The following is a 22,691-nucleotide window of genomic DNA, read 5'->3' on the forward strand; positions in this document are numbered from 1 at the left end:
CAAATAATTTCTCCTAGAGAAAAATTAAGCAAATGGATATCCATTGTGTTTTTTTTTTCTTCATTTTAGAGGTAGAGTTGAAAAGTTGGAAATTTTACATACTTAGCTTTTTATCATATTATATATCTTAATCTGAGTGAAGGTTGTATTTATTCTCTCTTATCACTGTCAGATACGCAACACCAGATACGCCAGTTATTTGACTTGCCACAAGCATGGTGCCATGAGGCTGGGATCTCTTTTGCAATTGAGAAGAACAAAGCAAAGACAGAGAAGAAAAGTGGAGTGAGATAGAGTTTTTTTTTAAGTGTCAAAATCATTACTATAGCTCAGCAATTAAATGACATCAATGCTCCTGCCAAGAAGTGTTCATAACTTGGAAGCTGTACTTGCAGTTGACCTGATTTTACAATTGAGATCATGTCTGTGCTTTGCTCTGGGAGGAAAGCTGATCATGGTGTCCCACACACAAGGTCTACCCAGTCGTGATGTTGAGGCTGCTACTGCAAATACCTACTGATTTAAGAGCACAGTGACCCGCAAGCTGATGTAACAAATTATTTCATGAACCTTTTAAAGAGACATTTAAGAATTGTCCAAACACTGAGGGGAGCACAGGGAAGAGTGGGGAAAAACAGAATGGAGGGGACAGGAGCTCCACAAGAAGACAGAGTCAACTAACCATGGCCCCACGGGGGCTCTCAGAGACTGAAGCACCAACCAAGGACCAGCATGGACTGGACTAGGCCGCATACACAGTTGTAGCCAATGGGCAGCTTGGTCTTCATGTGGATTTCCTAGTAAGGGGAGCAGGGTTGTCTCTGACATGGACTCTGTTGCCTGCTTTCTGATCACTTCCCCCTGGTGGGGCTGCTTTGCCTGGTCAAGGGGAAGAGGATGCCCTCAGTCCTGATGCCACTTGATGTGCTGGGTTGGGAGGGAAGTGGGATCTCCTTTTCTGAGGAGTAGGGGAGGATGGATAGTGGGAAGAGGGAAGAAAGGGGGGATCAGGAAGACAGGAGGGAGGAGGCTACAATCCAGATGTAAAGTGAATATATAAATTAAAAAAATTGAAGTCTTCTATTTCTTCTGTAAATACTAATTTCCTCTGATATTTTTATAATTTCTCTTTAATGTAATACTGCTTTCACCCAGTATATTATTATTTATAGAGTATGATACCTTCTCTCATGGTAGAAATCATTATGACCTAGTTTACTTCTTAAATATGATTCAATATTATTTTGTAAGTAGTTGACAAGGTTTGCAACGTAGAAGGCTCAGAGGAGGAGTACTTTCCATGGTTCTTTAATCCTCACCGTGCAAAAGAAGGCAGGATGAAATCAGTTCAAAAGGTTTGGTCTGTTACTTCTAAATCCATTAATATTTACTAAGACTTCATCCCTCTATTTCATGATTTTTGATTTTGTACACTTTCTCACTACTACAGTTTCAATTTCTTAAGTGCAATCTGAGTGACTGTCAAGCGCATCTTCATCCTATTTGGAAGGAGAAAGTGCTGTCAGTCACACCATTTGTTACATCTGGGAGTTTACTTTGTTTCGAAAGCCAGCTAGGGACAGCTGTTTTTCTGGCTGCAGCTGTGCAGCACAGCTTTGGTACTGGGATTTCAGACAGGTGTGCACCGAAGCTCTCTGTTTGTGATGGGTTAAGTTAGGAGCTTTCCTACCTTCTCCACCTTCCTGTGCTTCTGGGTCATCTGTCAGGGGAATCACTTCTGGTTGCTCCACAATCGTGGCATCTTCTTGATTTGGTGAAAGGTCTAAATGGAAGGAGGAGACTCAGGATGTTTAAGTTGCAATCATTGAGATAACACGGTGGCTACTGAGCAGAAAGTCTTTTATAACTTTTTATAACCTTCTAAAGTAAGACTTACACAAAGCCTGATGCTGGCTCTCCATCCATCAGCTCTCTCTCCCTCTTTCTCATACACACACACAGAGACTCACACACACATACTCGTAGTCACACACAGCCTCACATACCACAGATTCACATACATTTACAGGCATTCACAGACTCTCACTCACACACACGCACACACACGCACACACACACACACACACACACACACGCACACACACATTCTTTTTATAGAGAAGTCACAATTTCACCTCATTCTTGCCAACAATATATTCTGGCTTCAGTACCTTCTGTCTCCATAGATGAACTCGGGGACTCTGGCTCAATTTTTGCTTCACTTTTTGTTGAGTCATTCTCTTGGCCTGTAAGAACAGCGACTGAAAAAGAAGAAAAATATGATATGCATGTCTATAGCTTTATCCCAGGTCTGAAAAGCAAATTCTTCAGAGGCCACCTTTTATTCACAATCAAAGGGTTTAAAATGAAGTTTAGGGCACCAATATCAGTTTTCAAAAAATTAAATTTACATCAATTAGTTTATATGGGTTATCCAGATGATTTAAGCAAGCAAACAAACAAAACCCTATTCTTTTCCTTAACACAATTCATATTCAGTTTATCAATCAGTTGGGCATTTGCAGACAACAATCTGCAAGGTTTTCTGTACTACATTGGTGACATTTAGATATCTTTGAAGATATGGCAATTTTGTATACTTAGATCACCTCTCCAAGCTAAACCCTATTTGTACTTCATTCTTCCATCAATAGGAAGATGGGTAAGGAACAGAATGATGTAACTTCTCAGCATTCCCTTTAGATATTGGCTAAATGTAGAACAGGTCATAAAAAGGCTGATGGCTTTTCTGTCATATTCCCTGACTTCTTCCCTGTAGGCTTTTGAACATTTAAATACCCACTAAGATAGGAAATTACAATCGGTTTGTTTTGCCTCATGCTAATGTAAAATTTTATGCCCAGGATGTTTAACTTTTGAATTAAAATACACAAATAAATAAATAGACAACCAGACAAATAAACCTAGACCTTGAACTTGTAGTAAACACAGAAAGGACACATAAGAACTATAAAAGTTTGACCTGGTATATCCCTGTCGGAGGGGGTGATATTATTTTTTCATATTCTCCCTATTTCTCCCTGTAAAAGGATTACATTCCTCAGACTATGTCAATAAGACCGATAGTGAGGCACCCCATTTATATCAGGCCTTTTTATGTGACTTGGTTTAGAAAAGGCCAGAGTTCAGGCATTGTAAATGTTTTACAAAAGTTTAAGATCCATTGCACGTTTCTTGCAGTTCCCTGCACTGAGCAGCGTTGATCTGGGGCAGAGCCAAGCAGAGGCCTGAGCAGGACATGGCCTGAAAACCACCGAGGGTGAGGGCTTATTTGTTACTGCAGCGATGTTGAGTTAGACAACACTTCAGCCGCCATCTTCTGCTTTGATATGCCTATTCTTAGACCTTCCACCACACCCTTCTTCTAGTTTCCTTCTCTGAAACAAACCAAACCAACCAGCAGTTTTGTTTTAATGACATCCTTTCCTCCTTAGCTCATTTTTGATCAAAAGATCTGACAAAATAATGAACATAAACATTTATTTACCTATGTGGTGGCTGAAGTTAGACCCCTCAAGCTGTCTTGGTTAACTTTTCTCCATCAATTCCCAAAGTTCAGTGGTACCCTGAGTATGGATGGCTCTGAGAAATGCTTTTCATTCCTCATTTCCCTTCCCCTTTTCTGGTTCAGGGTACATAAGGTTGGAACTTTCATTATTGCCCCTGTGTTGTCTAAGTTTTAAATTGCTAGCAAAGAGGACCTTTAAAATGTGGATTGGATGAAAACCTTTCCCCTGGATAAGCTCTATTCCTCTCATTCTTCCTTATTCATCCCCGAATTATAGTCCATTGACAAGTAACAATGGAATTATCTAGAAGCTTTTTAAAAGCTTTCAGGCTTCACTTTTCTCATCCAGAATTATAACCTACATATTTTATTTTTCAAGATTCCATTTGATATATATATATATATATATATATATATATATATATATATATATATCCATATATGCTTATGAAGCCCTGGCCTACAGGACTTGAGGACACCTTGAGCCATCAGACTTTGCCACAGCACTTCATGGCTGTTATTTCTGCTCACTGAGCCGGCCTCTGAAGAAAGCACCGTGATAGTCATTCTGCATTCTAAATACATTAGCTCTCTCAGACTACAGTGCCATTTTTCTTTATATTTTCTTTATATTTTCTAAATATATTCTCAAGAATATATTTATTTTACATTTAAAAATTTAAATGCATATAGCAAAACATATAAATCATGATTTTATAGCTTGATGACTTTACACATATCTTCACATATCTATTTTCATGTGTAATCCCTCTTACAGAAAAAAAAATTTCTAGTTCCGGTGGCCTCTTACACTTGGTGCCCCTTTGATGGGTAACACTTTTGCTTGCTTTTAGGATTTACACAAGCAAAACTCTTTTTCTTTTCCTTTAATCTTACTTTTCAAGTATTTGTTGTATGTGAGCTTAGTCCCACGTTTTGTATATATCAACTGACATTCCTATTCATTGCTATATCTTCATCTTCTCTCTAAAGACATGGTGTTATATGAAATTGAGTAATTTCCAGTTTGGGACTGTTGTGAATAACACTGCCAAAACATTTCAGTGTGTTCCTTTGTTGAAAAATGTGTTCAAGTCATTTCAACATCACCCAGAAGTGAAATTGCTGAATAACTGGGAACTACTTTCTTAGGTTTACTAGGTCATGTGAAGTATGGTAGAGATTCTGCTCCCTTTTGACCTTGGGCAGAAATACAGTAAAAGGACTGTATTTGTCTCTTCATTCTTTAGATGGTGTCCTCTTACTACTGGCCATAAAAGTAGCTGATAAGGTGTAGTAAGCATAAAAAGTCTTTGGCCAGTTCCATCTTTATCACATGAGGTTTAAAAAACAGAGGCCTGATCACATGAGCAGCTCTTTCCTCTGCCTGTGTTAGGTGCCAGTGGTGCCAGCTATGTGAGGTGTTGGGGTACATATCAACAAAGGCATGGGTGGTTGCTCTCAAAACGACCGTGGCCAGAGGGCACGGTCATCCCACATGGAAAAGCTTCTTCCCAGAAAGGTGTTTAACAAGCTCCAACTTACAAAACAAAACAAACAAACAAAAACCACTTTTAGATTATTATTATTATTTTTTAACATGGCAGAAAGCTGAGAGGGAAACAATATATTGACTGATAAAAGTGGAAACATTTGTTAAAGTGAAACAAGGTGACATTTGCTAAGGATAAATGCAAAGTCATGAATTATAAAGTCATCCTCATTGAATGAAGAGAAAGAACATTAAATCCATTCTGTTAAAAAAAAAGAACCACAAGTTTTTTGAATTCTAGATCTTCTCTAGATAAGTACAAGTAGGCACACTAGAACGACTGCTTGGAAAAAAAGGTTGAATCACACAGAAAGTAAAGAGTCTGTTTTTCAATTTGTCTCCTAGCAAATATGTTATGTGAATAGCTCTTCCCAGCCATTCATTTAAAAACTGAAAAGGAGGGGCTGGAGAGATGGCTCCGCAGTCAAGCCTATCCCAACTCCCTTGGCTCACCACCACCTGTAACTCTAGCTCCAGGGACTCTGATGTTCTCTTCTGGCCTCAACATACTCATGCCTGTGCATTCATTGATGCACACAAGTCCACAAACACACATGCATAATTAAAAAGTAATAAAAAAGAAAATCTCGAAAATCTGAAGCATGTACAAGAGGATTATACCAAGTTGATTAACTTTTGGAAAGCATATGCTCAGAAAAGCAAAAAGTGTCTTTGTCTTTACAGCAATGTATAGTATGATTCATAAGAAAATGGTTTAATGAACAGAAAATTGAGATAATTAGAAGCAAAATCTACATCCAAGGACATAATGACAATATTATCATCTGGAATACCATGAAAGAGAAGTTACAATAGTCATAGTTAGATGTCAAACTGTTGCATGAAAGTAAACCAAGAAAGCTAATGTAGTCAGTGAAAAAAAAATCTGAAATATCTGCAGGGGACAGATACACACTATGGTATATATACACTGTGTGTGTGTGTGTGTGTGTGTGTGTGTGTGTGTGTGTGTGTGGAGGGGAGGAGAGGGGGAGGGGGTGCACGTGTGTATGGAGTGGATTTAGTCAAATCCAGTTATTTCCTCCCATTTCTTTTTTCTTGACCTCTAGACAGCATGAACAATCTAACCATATACAACTCCTTTTTCCTTGAATTGCCCTTCTACTTTTGGACTTTTGGTTTGGCATTCACTGTGGGCTTTATGGGCTCATTCACCATTTCCTAAACATTATTATTATTATTATTATTATTATTATTATTATTATTATTATTACCTTTCCACATGTTCAGCATGCTCTTTAAATATCTGAAATACTCTTTTTATATTAGTAAATTCTTGTTTTTCAAAGTGAAACTACTAATTGTTTACACAAATTCATGCACACACACACACACACATACACACACACACACAAGCTCCAGTGCATGAACTTGCACAGTCTCAGAATCATTATTATTTTCTTGTTTTTTATGAAAGAATTTTTTATTATTTTTTTAATATTAGTTACAGTTTGTTAACTTTGTATCCCTGCTTTATCCCACTTCCTCTTTCCCTCCCAATCCCACTCTCCCACCCTCATCTCCTCCCTGCCCCTTTCCAAGTCCACTGATAGGGGAGAACCTCCTCCCCTTTCATCTGATACTGGTTTATCAGGTGTCTTCAGGACTGGCTGCAAAGTCCTCCTCTGTGGCCTAGCAGGGCTGCTCCTCCCTGGGGGGGGTGGAGTCAAAGAGCCTGCCATTGAGTTCATATCAGAAACGGTCCCTGTTCCCCTTATTAGGGTACCCACTTGGATACTACAAGGACTACAAGGACTACATCTGAGCAGAGGCTCTAGGTTGCATCCACACATAGTCCTTGTTTGGAGAAATAGTCTCATAAAAGACCCCTGTGCCCAGATTGGCACTTTCTAAGACAACTAGGAATAGCGCTTCCTCAAGATCCAGCTATACCACTCCTAGGCATATATCCAAAAGAGGCACAAGTACACAACAAGGACATTTGCTCAACCATGTTTGTAGCAGCTTTATTCATAATAGCCAGAACCTGGAAACAACCCAGATGTCCCTCAGTTGAGGAATGCATACAGAAATTATGGTGCTTTTACACAATGGAATACTACTCAGCAATTAAAAAGAGGAAATCATAAAATTTGCAGGGAAATGGTGGGACCTAGAAATGATCATCCTGAGTGAGGTATCCCAAAAGCAGAAAGACACACATGGTATATATTCACTTATATAGACCTATAAGATAGGTCTATCCACCTAAAGAAGATAAACAAGAAAGAGGACCCAAGGTATGATGATCAATCCTCACTTGGAAAGACAAATGGGATGGACATTGGATGTAGGAGCAAACAAGTAACAGGACAGGAGCCTACCACAGAGGGCCTCTGAAAGACTCTACCTAGCAGTGTATCAAAGCAGATATTAAGACTCATAACCAAACCTTTGGCAGAGTGCAGGGAATAAAAAAAGGGGAGGGAGAGTTAATATGACCTGGAGAGGACAGGAGTTCCACAAGGACCAAATATATCTGGGAATTTTTTTTTTTTTTTTTTTTTTTTTTTAGAACCTATATACACAAAGTTTGATTGACTGAAAGGTAGGAATGTTGCGGGTCCCAAGACTAATTACAGTTTCTCTTGGGGGATCTATAACGTCCTGTGATAATCAGATAAAAGTTCTTTGGAGCCTATTAACTTAGCAGATCAGTAGCTTCCACCAACCTAAAGCTGAGACTGTCAGAGACGGCATCTGGGGCCAAGACATGAGTCCTCTGCTCCGGTCTAACCCACCTCTCTGATATTCCCAACAAGGAATTTAGAAAGTGTCCTGATTTTTTATTTTCTTTGGTCTCAGGAAACTGCTTCTGTGTTGGATAATGGAACTGAATATGGGGTAAGCTAAACCTGTGTTCCTGGGCCATGGCTCTTGAAGTAAGAGTTACATTTTGTATAAATGCTTTGTTCTCTCGGTTCCTTTTTTTGTGTCTGCTATCCTCCTTTCACACTTCAATGCAGTATCTGTGGTTTCCTCTCTTGCTTGAATGTGCATGCTGCAGAAGATTTATCTGATTCACATCTTTCTTCCCAGCACCTAGCAGGAAGCACCGACAATCATTGCCAGTTTAACTGGCCCTCTGCTACCTCACTAGCCACAGTTTGTACAGTGATCAGGGGCCACAGTGTACTTCCTTTTCACCCTAGAGTGAAGTGCCTATGCTCCAGAGCGCCCCACAGACATTATTTCAACTTTGTTTCTAGACCAAGGCTGAATAGACAAAGCTCAGCCTCTCTGGGCCTCAGTTTCATCATCTGTGATGATGCTAGACCATCTTTTAGGTTCCGGTCCGATGTCCTGAAGGTGCCCAGTCTATCTGATGGATGGTGCCACCAGGCAGACTTCCCTGCTAATGAGGGGTAGGTTCTCTACCTCTGCTGACATGGGGACATGACCGGCAGATGCACTAGCTACACCTGTGCTAGCTGGGACCCTGACTCGCCATATGCAGTCTGGGTTTCTGTGTGGCGTGGAAAGAGTAGAGTGTTCTTGGAGCAGAGCATTCATCTGCTGAGGGTCTCCGTGCTGTATGGCTTCAACTAATGCTGGGGTGATCGCTGTTCCGGAGAGCCAGGCACTGGCCAGAAGGTCCGTTTGAGTGGGATGAGGGTGGGGAGTGGGGGTCAGAGAGGTATGGGCAGCTCTGGGTGAATGACACCGTTGCCTTGACTAGAAGGCCTGACCCTCACTGACAAGCTGAAAGGTCATTCCAGTGCTTTGCATGGAATATTTCTCTCTCCTGATCTCTTCATTTGTCTCTGCTCTTAGTTTCACCTGAGCACATAGCGTATTTTGGCAACCACTTCCTGAATAGAAATCTCTACTTTTTGTTGTTGTTGTTTTTTCATTTCAACCCCTGAAATGTGGTATGAAAATTGAAGGTGACATAAAAGTCTCCAGCTTTGAAATTTAAGAATGATCCTGTTTGCTCACTCCAGAGCCCACCAGGATCTGACATTCTGAAGACCGGAACACAACAGTGCGAGCCCTTGTGCTACAGCGTTCACCTGAGTTGGAGGGCCGCTGCTGTGCTCTTGGCCACTCAGGCTCAGCATTTCTTCCTGCTTTCTTGGCCCCATGGGGCCAGCTTTGTTTGACTTATATTCAGCAGAGTAGAATCCCCTCAGCCCTCTGACCTAATCCTCCTGACAGAGGAGACAAAAGAACACAAAGGCTTTCACAGTGTATGTATGTATTTTTCGTTCGGGGGAACTCAATCAGCCATCAGAATGGGAGGAGCATTAGAAGAGATAACCCACAAACCCATTCACTTCTCTTCAGAAATGGATCACACGATTATTTCTTAAAGCCCTGGTAATTAAGTTTGGCCCAAGCTAATGCTTCAGCTTTGATTAATTTGCATAAAAATTGGTCTGGGGACCTCAGTCTGGAATGAAGCCTTTTTAGGGGCTAACTCTAAACTCTCTGTGTGGATGGACTGGTCGGGACAAAGGCAACAGCAATAGAGCTGCATGGTTTGCACATTACTAGATGCTTGGATTTTTCTAAGAATGAAGACGTTGTTTCTTCGACATTTGTCTTAAAGAAATAAAACTGTGTCTTTTTGTTCAATTTGAAATTTGCTGCTAATATTCAGCATTGAGTCTTTGCCATGTCCAAGTGCTCCAGATTAAAAGCAAAAGATACAACTACGCTAACATGAATTTGATTATCTTCTAAACATCCGTGGCTTTCCTCTAGGGCCCATAAAACTGATTTTTCTAATGTAAATCACTTGTAAAATAATTTTCTTGTAGTTACAACAACTGCAATCTCACTGTGGATACAATACCTACAAGAATTGAGGTATTGAGGTATCCATAATTTGTTACAAAGACAGGGATACGACTCTTACAATTGTAAACTGCTGTCTTTCTCGTGTGTGGATACACACATGTATAAACAAATATGCAATACATATTCATGCACTGATATTTATCTGTGTAGGTATACATATGTAAATTTGTAAATACATTTTGTGGTCAAAATGAACTTGTCCTTTATTTCCTGCATTTTATTTCATATTTTTCTGAAGTCATCCACGTTTTCAAAAACCATAGGTTGAAAAGGTGTGTAATATTTCATGTGGTGGATTAATTTTGGGATTTCTTATTGTTTTGTGTGTATTATTAAGTGCCATATTGTAATGAATAATTTATGAATAAATACCTCCATATGTTTTAAATAGGTTATATCAAAACTGTTGGTGGCAAATTGGTGGCCTTTCAGCAATAATGCATGAATGTGTTAAAAAAACTGTTTCAGGGAGGGTGGGATTGGGAGGGAATGAGGGAGAGGGCTATGGCTGGGATACAAAGTAAATAACCTGTGATTAATATAAAAAATAAAAAAAAACTTAATTAAAAAACTGTTTCAACCAATTTCATGTATTTTCAAAAAGAGAAGATAGGATACCCCCATTTTATGTTCTCTTTTTTAAAGGAGATATGGGCATCTTTCTATTTATGACTATCTCACATTTAATTTTTATTTATTTATTTTTTAAAATTCAGTAGACATTTTTTATTTTAATTTTAATTTTTTTTATATTTATTACAGTTTATTCACTTTGTATGCCAGCTGTAGCTTCCCTCCCTCATTTTCTCCCAGTCCCACCCTCCCTCCCTCTTCTTTCCCTGTGCCCCTCTCCAAGTCCACTGATAGGGGAGGACCTCCTCCCCTTCCATCTGACCCTAGCCTATTAGGTCTCCTCAGGACTGGCTGCATTGTCTTCCTGGCAAGGCTGCTCCTCCCTCAGGGGGAGGTGATCAAAGAACCAGCTCCTGAGGTCATGTCAGAGCAGCCCCTGTTCCCATTACTAGGGTATGCACTTGTATACTGAGCTGCCATGGGCTACACCTGAGCAGGGGTTCTAGGTTATCTCCACGAATGGTCCTTGGTTGGAGTATCAGTCTCAGAAAAGACCCCTGTGCCCAGATTTTTTGGTTCTGTTGCTCTCCTTGTGGAGTTCCATTCCCTTCCAAGTCTTACTATCTCCCCTTTCTTTCATAAGATTCCCTGCACTCTGCCCAAAGTTTGGTTAGGAGCCTCAGCATCTGCTTTGATTCCTTGCTGGGTAGAGTCTTTCAGAAGCTCTCTGTGGTAGGCTCCTGTCCTGTTCCCTGTTTTCTCCTTCTTCCAATGTCTGTCTGCTTTGCCTTTCTGTGTAAGGATTGATCATCTTACCCAGGGTCCTCCTCCTTGCTTAGCTTCCTTAGGTGTACAGATTTTAGTATGTTTATCCTATATTATATGTCTAATATCCACTTATAAGTGAATATATACCGTGTGTGTCTTTCTGCTTCTGGCATACCTCACTCAGGATGATCTTTTCTAGATTCCATCATTTTCCTGCAAATTTCATGATTTCCCTGTTTTAAATTGCTGAGTAGTATTGAGTAACTGAGTCTTTTGCTCATTTTCCTCTTAGGCTGCTTTTTTTTTTTTTTTTTTGATTCCTGTTTGTTTTTCTTATTGACACCTGAGCTACTTTTTCTCAAATAAGAATATTAAAGATTAGTCATTTAGATGAGACTATGCTTGGAATTTATATAATCAGACATAGTAACTTACCTTTTTCTGAAATATATGGACATGAGCATACATTCCTATATTTCATATATATGCATATATGTCTTTATTTTATAATATACATACAATTACGTGCATAGAAACCAAAGCTATTTTCAAGGCTATGTTTTAGAGATGTTTTAGGTTCAAAGCAATATTAAAAGGCAGGTATGGAAAGGTTGCTCTCTGCCCACTGCGGGAGCCTCCTTACTCCCCATGGTCTGCTTCCAGAGACTGAGTAGTTGACTTGCTACACATGTTGAACTCACACTGGTTTCCCTAGAGAACTTTCTCACACTGGGGTTCACTTTGGTGTTACACATTTCACAAGATTTGCTAAATGCACAGTAACAAATGCCACTCTAGACTCATTCAGAGTATTTTCAGTGTTCTTGAATTTCTCTGTCTCTCAGTCACCTTTGTCTCCCTGCTGCCCACCCTTTGCCACCCCCCAGGTCCTAGAAGCCAACAATCTTTATATTCTTCATGCTTCTTCCCAAACGAGTGTCATATAACTGGACTCATAGGCCCATAATCTTTGCTGGTTGGCTTCTTTCACTTAATAATATGCATTTAAATTTCCTCTCTGACTTTTTACGTCTTGATAGCTCATTCTTTCTAGTGTTGAATAACCTTTGGTTCTTTTATTCTAATATTTCATATTACTTTTATATTTCATCTTTGTTCCTGCTGGAGCATGTTGGTATAAGAATTGAAGCTGGGGTTCAGTTCATTTTTTCCTCAAATATCTAACTAGTTGTCTTGAGGCACTAACTGAGTCATCTGTCTTCGAAATGGCAGCTAGCGTATGACATGGTCCTACTTCTAGACTTGTTTCATTGATTGGCCTGTCACTTCCTACAACAGCGTTGCTCTGTGAATCACATTCTGTGTTATTTTTGGTCTATTTGTTCCATCATTGCTGACCATATTATATCTGTGAATTCCCTGCTGTACTTCTAACAGGTTTTGATTTATATGTATCTTGCTTCACCATTGGACACAGTATGCATTCATTAATGTTACTTACATTGAATTCTTGAATATATTTTCAACTTAAGAATGATTTTGGGAAAATTTAAGAAAGTAAGATGCCTTCTTTCAATTGTATTGTGACTTTGTTCTACTTGTGTTTGTTGTAGAATTTTGTTTGTGTGTATGTTTTGAGATAGAGGCTTGTTCTGTTGCCCAGTTTGGCACTGAACTTGTAATCTTCCGGTCTCAACCTCCTCAGTAATAAAATCACATCACAATTAATTTGCATTGTCAAGGATATTCTTTTTTTATATGCATTTTTTGTATCAAGGATATTCTTAAAGGTAATTTGTATTAGAAGTGTAACACAGAATTGCCTCTGTGGAAGTTTGCCTTATGTGCCCATCCTGGGTGCTCTGTCCTAATCTTTGTGTAGGAGCCCACCATTAAAAATTCATATCGAGCATGGTGGTTAATGCCTATAATGCCAACATTGGAAAGCTGAGGGAGAAGGACTGTCACAAATTTGAGGCCATTTTAGGCTACATTGTGTGATCTAAGATCACCTAGGCTATGAATAGCACCTGATCAAAAAACAAAGCTTCTTTTCTTTCTTTCTTTCTTTCTTTCTTTCTTTCTTTCTTTCTTTCTTTCTTTCTTTCTTTCTTTCTTTCCTTCCTTCCTTCCTTCCTTCCTTCCTTCCTTCCTTCCTTCCTTCTTTCTTTCTTTCTTTCTTTCTTTCTTTCTTTCTTTCTTTCTTTCTTTCTTTCTCCCTTTTTCATTTAACTATTTTTTAAAATTGCAGTACACTTATAGGAAAGCAAAGACAAAAATGAACCAAACAAAAACACATACAGCTGAAGATAATCAATAGGGCACAGATAAAGGCTACATGTTTTTATATCTACCCCATCTAGAAGCCTTGACGTGTTCCCTCCCAGTCACTACTCCATCCCAACCATTGAAGCTCCATCAACACCATCAAACCCTTTAGCAGCTTTTATCTGAGCTTAGGCAATTGTTGCCAGATGTTCCAACTGGCCTCAGTCTCCATGACTCTGACTGGCAACACCACATACTTTAGCTTCCATGATTCCCACTTCTGTGTCCACTATGCAAAGAGCCTATTGAACCTCTCCCTGAACCCTTTCCCACTGAGCATAGCCTGGAAACCCTCTAGGCAATCCTCTGAGACAGGGCTCACTTCATTTCCTCACTTTCAGGGGTCATTGACACATAATTCAAACATTCATTAGCACCTTTATTTTCCATGATATCAGGGGAAAAATACCTAGATGGAGCCACTACTACTGTCTTCAAGAGAAGAAGCAAGACCTATATTTAATCTACTTTCCTCTTAATTTCTTCATACATCTTTGAGTTTCTACCTGGAGTGTCTGGGATCAGCAGAAACTCTTTATACTGTGGTAAAATAGCCATACTTAGTTCTTATTCTTGAAACATACTTTTCCTTCCAGTTGTTGGTTGATGATTATTCTGATGCATTTCCATTGCACCTATTGGAAAGTCATCTATTGGCAAAGTGTTTCCTTGATGACTACTTTGTAGATGTTCTTTTTTATCTTTGGATCTCGGCAAATCTTCAGAAATTGCATGAAGCTCTGGAGGTGTTTTGTTGTGATTGGACTCATTGTAGATTTATTTCTATTTATTCTGCTTGAAGTGCACAACATTTGAAGAAATTTGGCCATTTCAGAAGTTTAAGTGTGATGGGCCTAGTTGTGGATTTACTTTCATTTGTTCTGCTTGGAGTTCAAAACTTTGGATACAGTTTGGCCCAATGTCTTTTATTGAAATATAAAGTTACTCACACAATTCCTTCAGATATTGGTGCTGATTGATGTGTACCCTAATTCAGTTTGTAGTCTACTTGATATGATAAACAACATCCCCACGCCTTAGTGTTTGTTGTCTTATTTTCTCTTTACTGTTTTTAGTTTGGACATATTTCTCATATCTAATCTACAGTTCACACACTATCTTTCATGTGTCCCTAATATATTAGACCACGAATGTGTTCACTGAGTTAATTTGAGTCGGCACCTGTTTTACTTCTGTTTTGTCCTTTACTTTTTTATTTTTATTTCCAATAACCATTCTCAGATAAAACTTCTAATCTTGCCTTTATTATTTTATGAGTATCCAGTGTCACTAACTTTTTTTTTAATGTTTTCTTTATCTTTATTTTATGTACATTGGAGCTTTGCCCTGTATGTATGTCTGTGTGAGGGTGTCTGATCCCCTGAAACTAAAGTTGTGGACAGTTGTGAGCTGCCATGTGGGAGCTGGGAACCTGTGCCCTCTGGAAGAGCATCTAGTGCACTTAACCACTGAGCCTTCTTGCCAGCCCCATGGCCATTACCTTACACTCTGTATTGATCAGCAGTAGCTTCAGCTCACACAGGCTGACTTCTCTCCTGCGGCTCAGCTACCTTGCTTCCTTTTATCTGTTTTTTTGCACGTATGTACTAGATATTATATTTCAGAAATTATTTATAAATATTGTTTGATGTGGATAAGGGCCTTTCTTTGCTCTAGTTACTATCTCATGTGTTTTCCTCAGGTGTTTGGGAGACCTGGAAGGTGGGCTGGTGTTAATTTTAGCACCATTTTAGCAACATGACTTCAGACATTCTTTGCTAAAACAATAAATTACCTAAGACAAAGGCAGTTTTAACTTTAGGCTCACTATCTGGAGAGTCACCTTCTTCTGGACCTAGCCTGGCAATTCTTTTATTATCATGGTAACCCACCCTTTAAACAGCCTCTTTCTTAGACTCATATGTGTATACATGACATCTACATCTATCTATCTATTTTCTTTCTACCTACCTATGATCTATCTATTATCTATCATCTATCTCTGGCTACTTCTATCAATCTACCTACCTATCATCTATCTATCTATTATCTATCTACCTATCATCTATATATCTAATATGTTGATATTTATATTATATGTGCATCTCACACGTGATAACAACAGGATTACATGAAACAATATACCAACTAATACAGCATATGTATATTTTTGTTTAGGTTGGCTAGTTAACAGTAATGAGAGAAATGACCCAAGTTATTTTTACTTTAATTGCTAAGAGTAGAAATCACCTTTGTCGTCAAGATCAGGTAGAAATACTGAACAGCCCTATATCCCCCAAGGAAATTGAAGCAGTCATTCACAGTCTCCCCTCCAAAAAAAGCCCCGGGCCAGATGGTTTAAGCGCGGAATTCTATCAGACCTTCAAAGAAGTGCTCACACCAATTCTCCTCAAACTATTTCACAAAATAGAAACAGAAGGTACATTACCAAACTCATTCTACGAAGCAACAGTCACCCTGATACCAAAACCACACAAAGACCCAACAAAAAAAGAGAACTTCAGACCTATCTCTCTTATGAACATTGACACAAAAATACTCAATAAAATACTTGCAAACCGAATCCAAGAACACATCAAAGATATCATCCACCACGACCAAGTAGGCTTCATCCCAGGCATGCAAGGCTGGTTCAACATACGGAAATCCATCAATGTAATCCACCACATAAACAAACTGAAGGAGAAAAACCACATGATCATCTCCTTAGATGCTGAAAAAGCATTTGACAAAGTCCAACACCCATTCATGTTTAAAGTCTTGGAGAGATCAGGATACAAGGCACATATCTAAACATAGTAAAGGCAATATACAGCAAGCCTATAGCCAACATCAAACTGAATGGAGAGAAACTTAAATCAATCCCACTGAAATCAGGGACAAGACAAGGTTGCCCACTCTCTCCCTACCTCTTCAACATAGTACTTGAAGTCCTAGCCAGAGCAGTAAGACAACTAAAGGAGATCAAGGGGATACAAATCGGAAAGGAAGAGGTCAAAGTGTCACTATTTGCAGATGATATGATAGTATATATGAGCGACCCCAAGAATTCAACCAGAGAACTCCTCCAGTTGATAAACACCTTCAGCAAAGTGGCAGGATACAAAATCAACTCAAAAAAATCAGAAGCCCTCCTGTATACCAAAGACAAAATGGCCGAGAAAGAAATTAGGGAAACAACACCCTTCACAATAGCCACTAACCACATAAAGTACCTTGGGGTGACACTAACCAAGCAAGTGAAAGACCTGTTTGAGAAAAACTTCAAGTCTCTGAAGAAGGAAATTGAAGAAGATCTCAGAAGATGGAAAGATCTCCCGTGCTCATGGATTGGTAGGATTAACATTGTGAAAATGGCCATCCTGCCAAAAGCAACCTACAGATTCAATGCAATTCCCATCAAAATACCAACTCAATTTTTTACAGACCTTGAAAAAAAGATTCTCAGCTTCTTATGGAGAAACAAAAAACCCAGAATCTCCAAAACAATTCCATACAACAACAGATTATCTGGAGGTATCTCCATCCCCGATCTCAAGTTGTACTACAGAGCAATAGTAATAAAAACTACATGGTATTGGCATAAAAACAGAAAGGAGGATCAATGGAACTGCATAGAAGACCCAGAAATAAACCCACACACCTATGAATACTCGATTTTTGACAAAGCAGCCAAAACCATTCAATGGAAAAAAGACAGCATCTTCAACAAATGGTGCTGGTCCAACTGGATGTCCACATGCAGAAAAATGAAAATAGATCTATATTTATCACCCTGCACAAAACTAAAGTCCAAGTGGATCAAAGACCTCAACATAAAACCAGATACTCTAAATCTGTTAGAAGAAAAAGTGGGGAACAGCCTAGAACTCATTGGCACAGGAGACAATTTCCTGAACAGAACACCAACAGCACAGGCTCTAAGAGCAACAATCAATAAATGGGACCTCATGAAACTGAAAAGCTTCTGTAAAGCAAAGGACACTGTCATCAAAACAAAATGCCTGCCTACAGATTGGGAAAGAATCTTCACTAACCCTTTATCTGACAGAGGACTAATATTAAGTATATACAAAGAACTAAAGAAGCTGAAAAGCAGCAAACCAAGTAATCCAATTAAAAAATGGGGAACAGAACTAAACAGAGAATTCTCGACAGAGGAATATCGAATGGCAGAGAAACACTTAAAGAAATGCTCATCCTCATTAGCCATCAGGGAAATGCAAATCAAAACGACCCTGAGATATCACCTTACACCCATCAGAATGGCCAAAATAAAAAACTCAAGGGACAACACATGCTGGAGAGGATGTGGAGAAAGGGGAACCCTCCTCCACTGCTGGTGGGAATGTAAACTGGTACAACCACTCTGGAAATCTATCTGGCGCTTTCTAAGACAATTAGGAATAGTGCTTTCTCAAGACCCAGCTATACCACTGCTAGGTATATACCCAAAGTTTGCTCAAGTACACAAAAGGGATATTTGCTCAACCATGTTTATAGCAGCTTTATTTGTAATAGCCAGAACCTGGAAACAACCCAGATGTCCATCAATGGAGGAATGGGTACAGAAATTGTGGTATTTTTACACAATGGAATACTACTCAGCAATCAAAAAGGAGGAAATCATGAAATTTGCAGGCAAATGGTGGGATCTAGAAAAGATCATCCTGAGTGAAATATCCGAGAAGGAGAAACACAAAAACGGTATATACTCACTTATATAGACCTATAAGAGATGATAAACATAATGAAATCTATACACCTAAAAAAGATAATCAAGAGAGCGGACATGGGGTAAGATTATCAATCCTCGTGTTGAAAGACAGAGGGGATGCGCATTGAACATTGACAGGAGTCTACTGAGCACATTTGAAAGACTCTAACTAGCAGTGTTTTCAAAGCAAAGACTCATGACCAAACCTTTGGCAGAGTACAGGGAATCATAAGAAAGAAGGGGAGTAAGTCTGATGAGGAAAGGATAGGAGCTCCACAAGGACCAAAGATATCTGGGCACAGGGTCTTTTCTGAGACTGACATGCAACCAAGGACCATGTATGAATGTAACCTAGAACCTCTGCTCAGATGTAGCCTGTGGTAGCTCAGTAACCAATTGGTTTCCCATAGTGAGGGGAACAAGGACTATTTCTAACAGGAACTCAATGACTGGCTCTTTGGCCTCCCCACCCCCCAAGGGAGGAGCAGTCTTGTTAGGCCACAGAGGAGAGCTTTGCAGCCAGTCCTGAAGATACCTGATAAAACAGGATCAGATGAATGGGGAGGAGGTCCCCCCTATCAGTGGACCTGGCAAGGGGCACGTGGAGATGAGGGAGGGAGGGAGGGACTGGGAGGGAATGAGGGATCGGGACACAGTTGGGATACAGAGTTAATAAAATGTAACTGATAAGAAAAAAATAAAATTCAAAAAAAAAAAAAAAAGAAATCACCTTTGTCACTTTTAAACAATTTATACTTTTCAAATTAAAAATATATTGGGTTAATTATTTTGATACTAATTGTTAAAATTATTATTTTAACAATTTTCTTATGTTTAAATTGCACTTCAGCACACAGAGCCTTCTCATACTGATCCTTCCTAAGTCTGAGTCTTGTTTTCCCTTCTGCACTTAGTTTATAAACCAGCCTTTGGCTCATTTCTTCAGAAACCAGGCCTGTATGTCACATTTTCTAAATCTTTGTATTCCCAAGAAACTATTACTTGACAATAGCTTCCTGAGGTACAGAAATGGGATCTACCAGCTCAGCCATTCTGGTTTTTCCTGGCACTTAGGGCTGGAAGCAGACGAAGACCAGTGTGATTCTGTTGATATTGCTTGTCCTGATTTATCTTTCTTGTATACTTTACAAGGCTTTCTTAGCCAGCAATCTTCAGAATTGTATGAGGCTATGGAAGTGTCTGTTCTTATTTGAGTTTTCATTACCTCTGCATATAAGTATAATGTATACTCTTACATTCTTGGCATAGAAACTAGCTTGTATTAGGAAAACATTTTTTTCTATCTATTATTTTTCTATAGATTGCTTTATTTCTGTAGGCTCTGTTTACTCTTGTTGGTATTCCAAGGATGTGGATATGGAGATTTAGTCTCCTGGGTTTATTCTCCATATGTCTCATAGTTATTCTCATTCTTACTGTATTCATTTCAATGGTTCCAAAACTATTGCTTATAGAATCTAGGCAGGTAACAATAAACAATATGAATGACACTAGCCTGGTTCAAAAATAATGAGTGACAAGGATTGAGGATAGCAACAATATTTCACCAAGATGCCAGTGTAAGAAAATAGCATCGGAATTGTACTCTTGTAGAAAAATTCACATCCGACTTTTAATATATACTACTCCTTAGTTGGAAAAAAGCTGAGAAAACCCCCACAACTTACCATTGGGAAGGTCTTGGTCACTCACGGAATGACTGGTCACATCACTGTCCTTCATAGTATTGTCATCCTTTGCAGAATCTGCTAACAAACAAAAGCGCTTTCAATCTTTATTTTCAGCTGAGAAAAGGAGCTTCTTCTATTGCTAACAGGATTGTTTTACATTTAAGATAACACACTTTATTATTTCAAACTCTAACCATTAAAACACTTAAATATTTTCACCGCCAAAGACTAGTTTCTTGAAATATAACCTAAGAAAGCAGTACAAAGCTTCAAAAGCAGAGAAAGTCATGGAGGAATCTTTGCAACAGAGAAGAAAGCATAAAGACAGTGTCACACACCAGTGAAAGTCTCAGAAATGTAGGAAAGGGTATGAAAAAAGGACAAAACAGAAAGGATTAAAGGAATGCCTAATTTTAATGTTCTCAGTGTTCCCAGGATTCTAGTCACACATGCACATGAATGCCAAGTCCCCAGAACAGTCAGCTATTGAATCTTGGAAATCAAGTCACAAGGTCATCCCAAGGTCCCAGAGCAGTTGACAAGGGCAAGGTGGGGATACAGAACTTCTGTTTTTTATAAGGTGATATACAGAACCCCTCAAAGCACCCTTTAAAATACGAAATCAACACATGCTCACTTTAAAATATTGTGTATACTTTACTTGTGCGTGTTTGTGTGTGCACATGTACAGATAGGGAGAACAGCAGGGCATGCATGTAGAGATAGATGGACAACTTGTGCTAATTGTTTTTCTCCTTCTACTCTGTAGGTCTCAGGAATCGAACTCAGGTCATCAGGTTTCCCGATAAGCCTTGTCAGCCCCTACATGCCCAGTCTTAATGTTGTAGCTTATACTATAGAACAAAGCACACAGCTCAAAGGAGTCTATGGTAGAGAACTTCTGTAATTTGAGAAGGGTAGATGTTGAGCCCTCTCTGGAGGATCTTGAAAAAAAGATATTGAAAAGAGCATATAGATATGCCGTCAGCAACACAGAAAGTAGGCCTTTTACTCATTTTACAGGTATTTGCCGATGGATAACTATATAGCAGATACGTACTAGCCTCGGGGACCCAACAGGACATAGATGTCTGCCTTCATGAAGCTTGCAACCTTGTATACCTTTGTTTCTTTCCTTTCTTCCTTCCTTAATTCTTTCTGCCTTCCTTTTTTCTATTTTTAAAAATTTTTCTTCATTAATTTATTTATTTAATCACTTTATAGCCTTTCCTTCTCCTCCCAGTCCTCTCCTCCCTAGTATACCTTTCTTACCCAAGGAGACAAAATTCAAGATAGCTCAATATAACTAGCTGATCTTGTCAACAGGCAGCTAGGGAGAAAACTGGAGCCATCAAAACTATGACTTAATTCCTATGAGTTGCTGCGTCTCTCTCGGCTTGTGCCTTTTAGTTGAGTTCTAATGTTCTGAGAGAGCAAATCAGACAGAATCTAAAATAAAATTTTGTTTGCCTCCCTTCCCTGTCTCCCTCTCTTCCATCTTCCTCTGCTTCTCAAAACTGGAGATAGCTTCAAACACGATGTTTTCCAGTTATTATCAGCAGTGTGCTTCCTCAGTCTGCCATGAGCAACATTTGACGGTGAGAGACCTGGCTAGTTACCGTATGATTCGGCTTTACTAACCAGTGAATCAAACATACACCGGAGTATGCAGCTTTAATTAACTGCAAATAATTCCCCCAAGGCAAGTGCTTAATCCTCTGCACTGCTTCTCAGTTCTTTCTGAGCCTAATAATAAGTTTAAAAGTCAAAAATTGGAAGCAAAATTGAGCACAGACACATTTACCCAAACTGTTATCTCACACATGTCAAAACGGTAAAACCAAGTCCCATTAAAATATGCTTTTTAATATGTTGGCATTACCATGGAAGAGAAGATTGAAGAGAAACACTTCAAATGCATTTCTCCATATTAACACCAAGAATAAATAATGGTTAATTAAAAAAATTTGTGTCAGCGTAAGAAATTGTTTTAGTTTTCTAGTTTATAAAAAAGGTTATTAGTTGGTAAGTAATTTTACACAACTCTCCTTTCTCCCAACATTAACATTTGAGAACTATCTGAGATTCATGTGTATGTAAGGTGTGTTAATTTATATGGAACAGCAACCACATATTGTACCAAATTTTTTTCTCAAGTGTCTTTTAGTTTCTTTATTTGTTGGTGTTCTTTTAGTTCAATTTTTGCTATGGAACTCAGACTAGGCTGGAACCTGTAATCCCCCCGCTTACTTGTTCTGAAGACTGAGATTACATATCCAGCTAAGAAATGTCTTTTAAGTGACTATGTGTTTTAAGTTCATAAGCTTGCAATAGAATGATTTATACAAAGTAAAAAGTAGATGAAAAGCATTTGAAAACTTAATCACTAGACTAGACCAGTTTTTGTAGCTCTGAACTACCTATAGGACATAATTGCCTTTGTGTTCTTTATCTCATTTTATGTACTGCATTTATTAGTGAATGAATCATGGTTAAGGGAGAATGGATTAATGAGAACAAAGTGAAGGTTAGGGAGGACAGGAGACTGACATGGGGAGTCCATCAGGATTTTCCCAGACCTGTGCTGAGACATTCACATCCCTCCACAAGCCTGCACTGCCAAGTGCTTTTGGTGCTATGGCCCTTGTAGAACAAACACCCTGGCTCGCCGAAACCCACTTCCATCTTCTCTGCTCACTTAGTTCCCCTTGCAGTCCTTAGTCCCTT

General features: G+C 39.0%; 1 protein-coding gene across 6 annotated transcripts in view; it reads right to left on the bottom strand.

Annotated features, from left to right (window-relative positions):
* Positions 1–22,691, bottom strand: part of Macrod2 (mono-ADP ribosylhydrolase 2) — a 1,832,027-nt gene that overhangs the window by 73,382 nt on the left and 1,735,954 nt on the right. For 4 of the 6 annotated variants that reach the window (XM_055602641.1, XM_055602643.1, XM_055602642.1 and 1 more), the window contains 3 exons: positions 19,962–20,042; positions 2,172–2,261; positions 1,691–1,783 (listed from right to left, as the gene is read on the bottom strand). In XM_055602641.1, the coding sequence (XP_055458616.1) occupies positions 1,691–1,783; positions 2,172–2,261; positions 19,962–20,042 (264 nt within the window). The remainder of the gene's footprint in view (positions 1–1,690; positions 1,784–2,171; positions 2,262–19,961; positions 20,043–22,691) is intronic. The other 2 variants (XM_055602644.1, XM_055602640.1) reach the window with 1 other exon arrangement.

This window comes from Psammomys obesus, unplaced genomic scaffold (assembly GCF_907164565.1).
Source record: "Psammomys obesus unplaced genomic scaffold, mPsaObe1.curated_primary_1811, whole genome shotgun sequence".
In the NCBI taxonomy this organism is placed as follows: domain Eukaryota; kingdom Metazoa; phylum Chordata; class Mammalia; order Rodentia; family Muridae; genus Psammomys; species Psammomys obesus.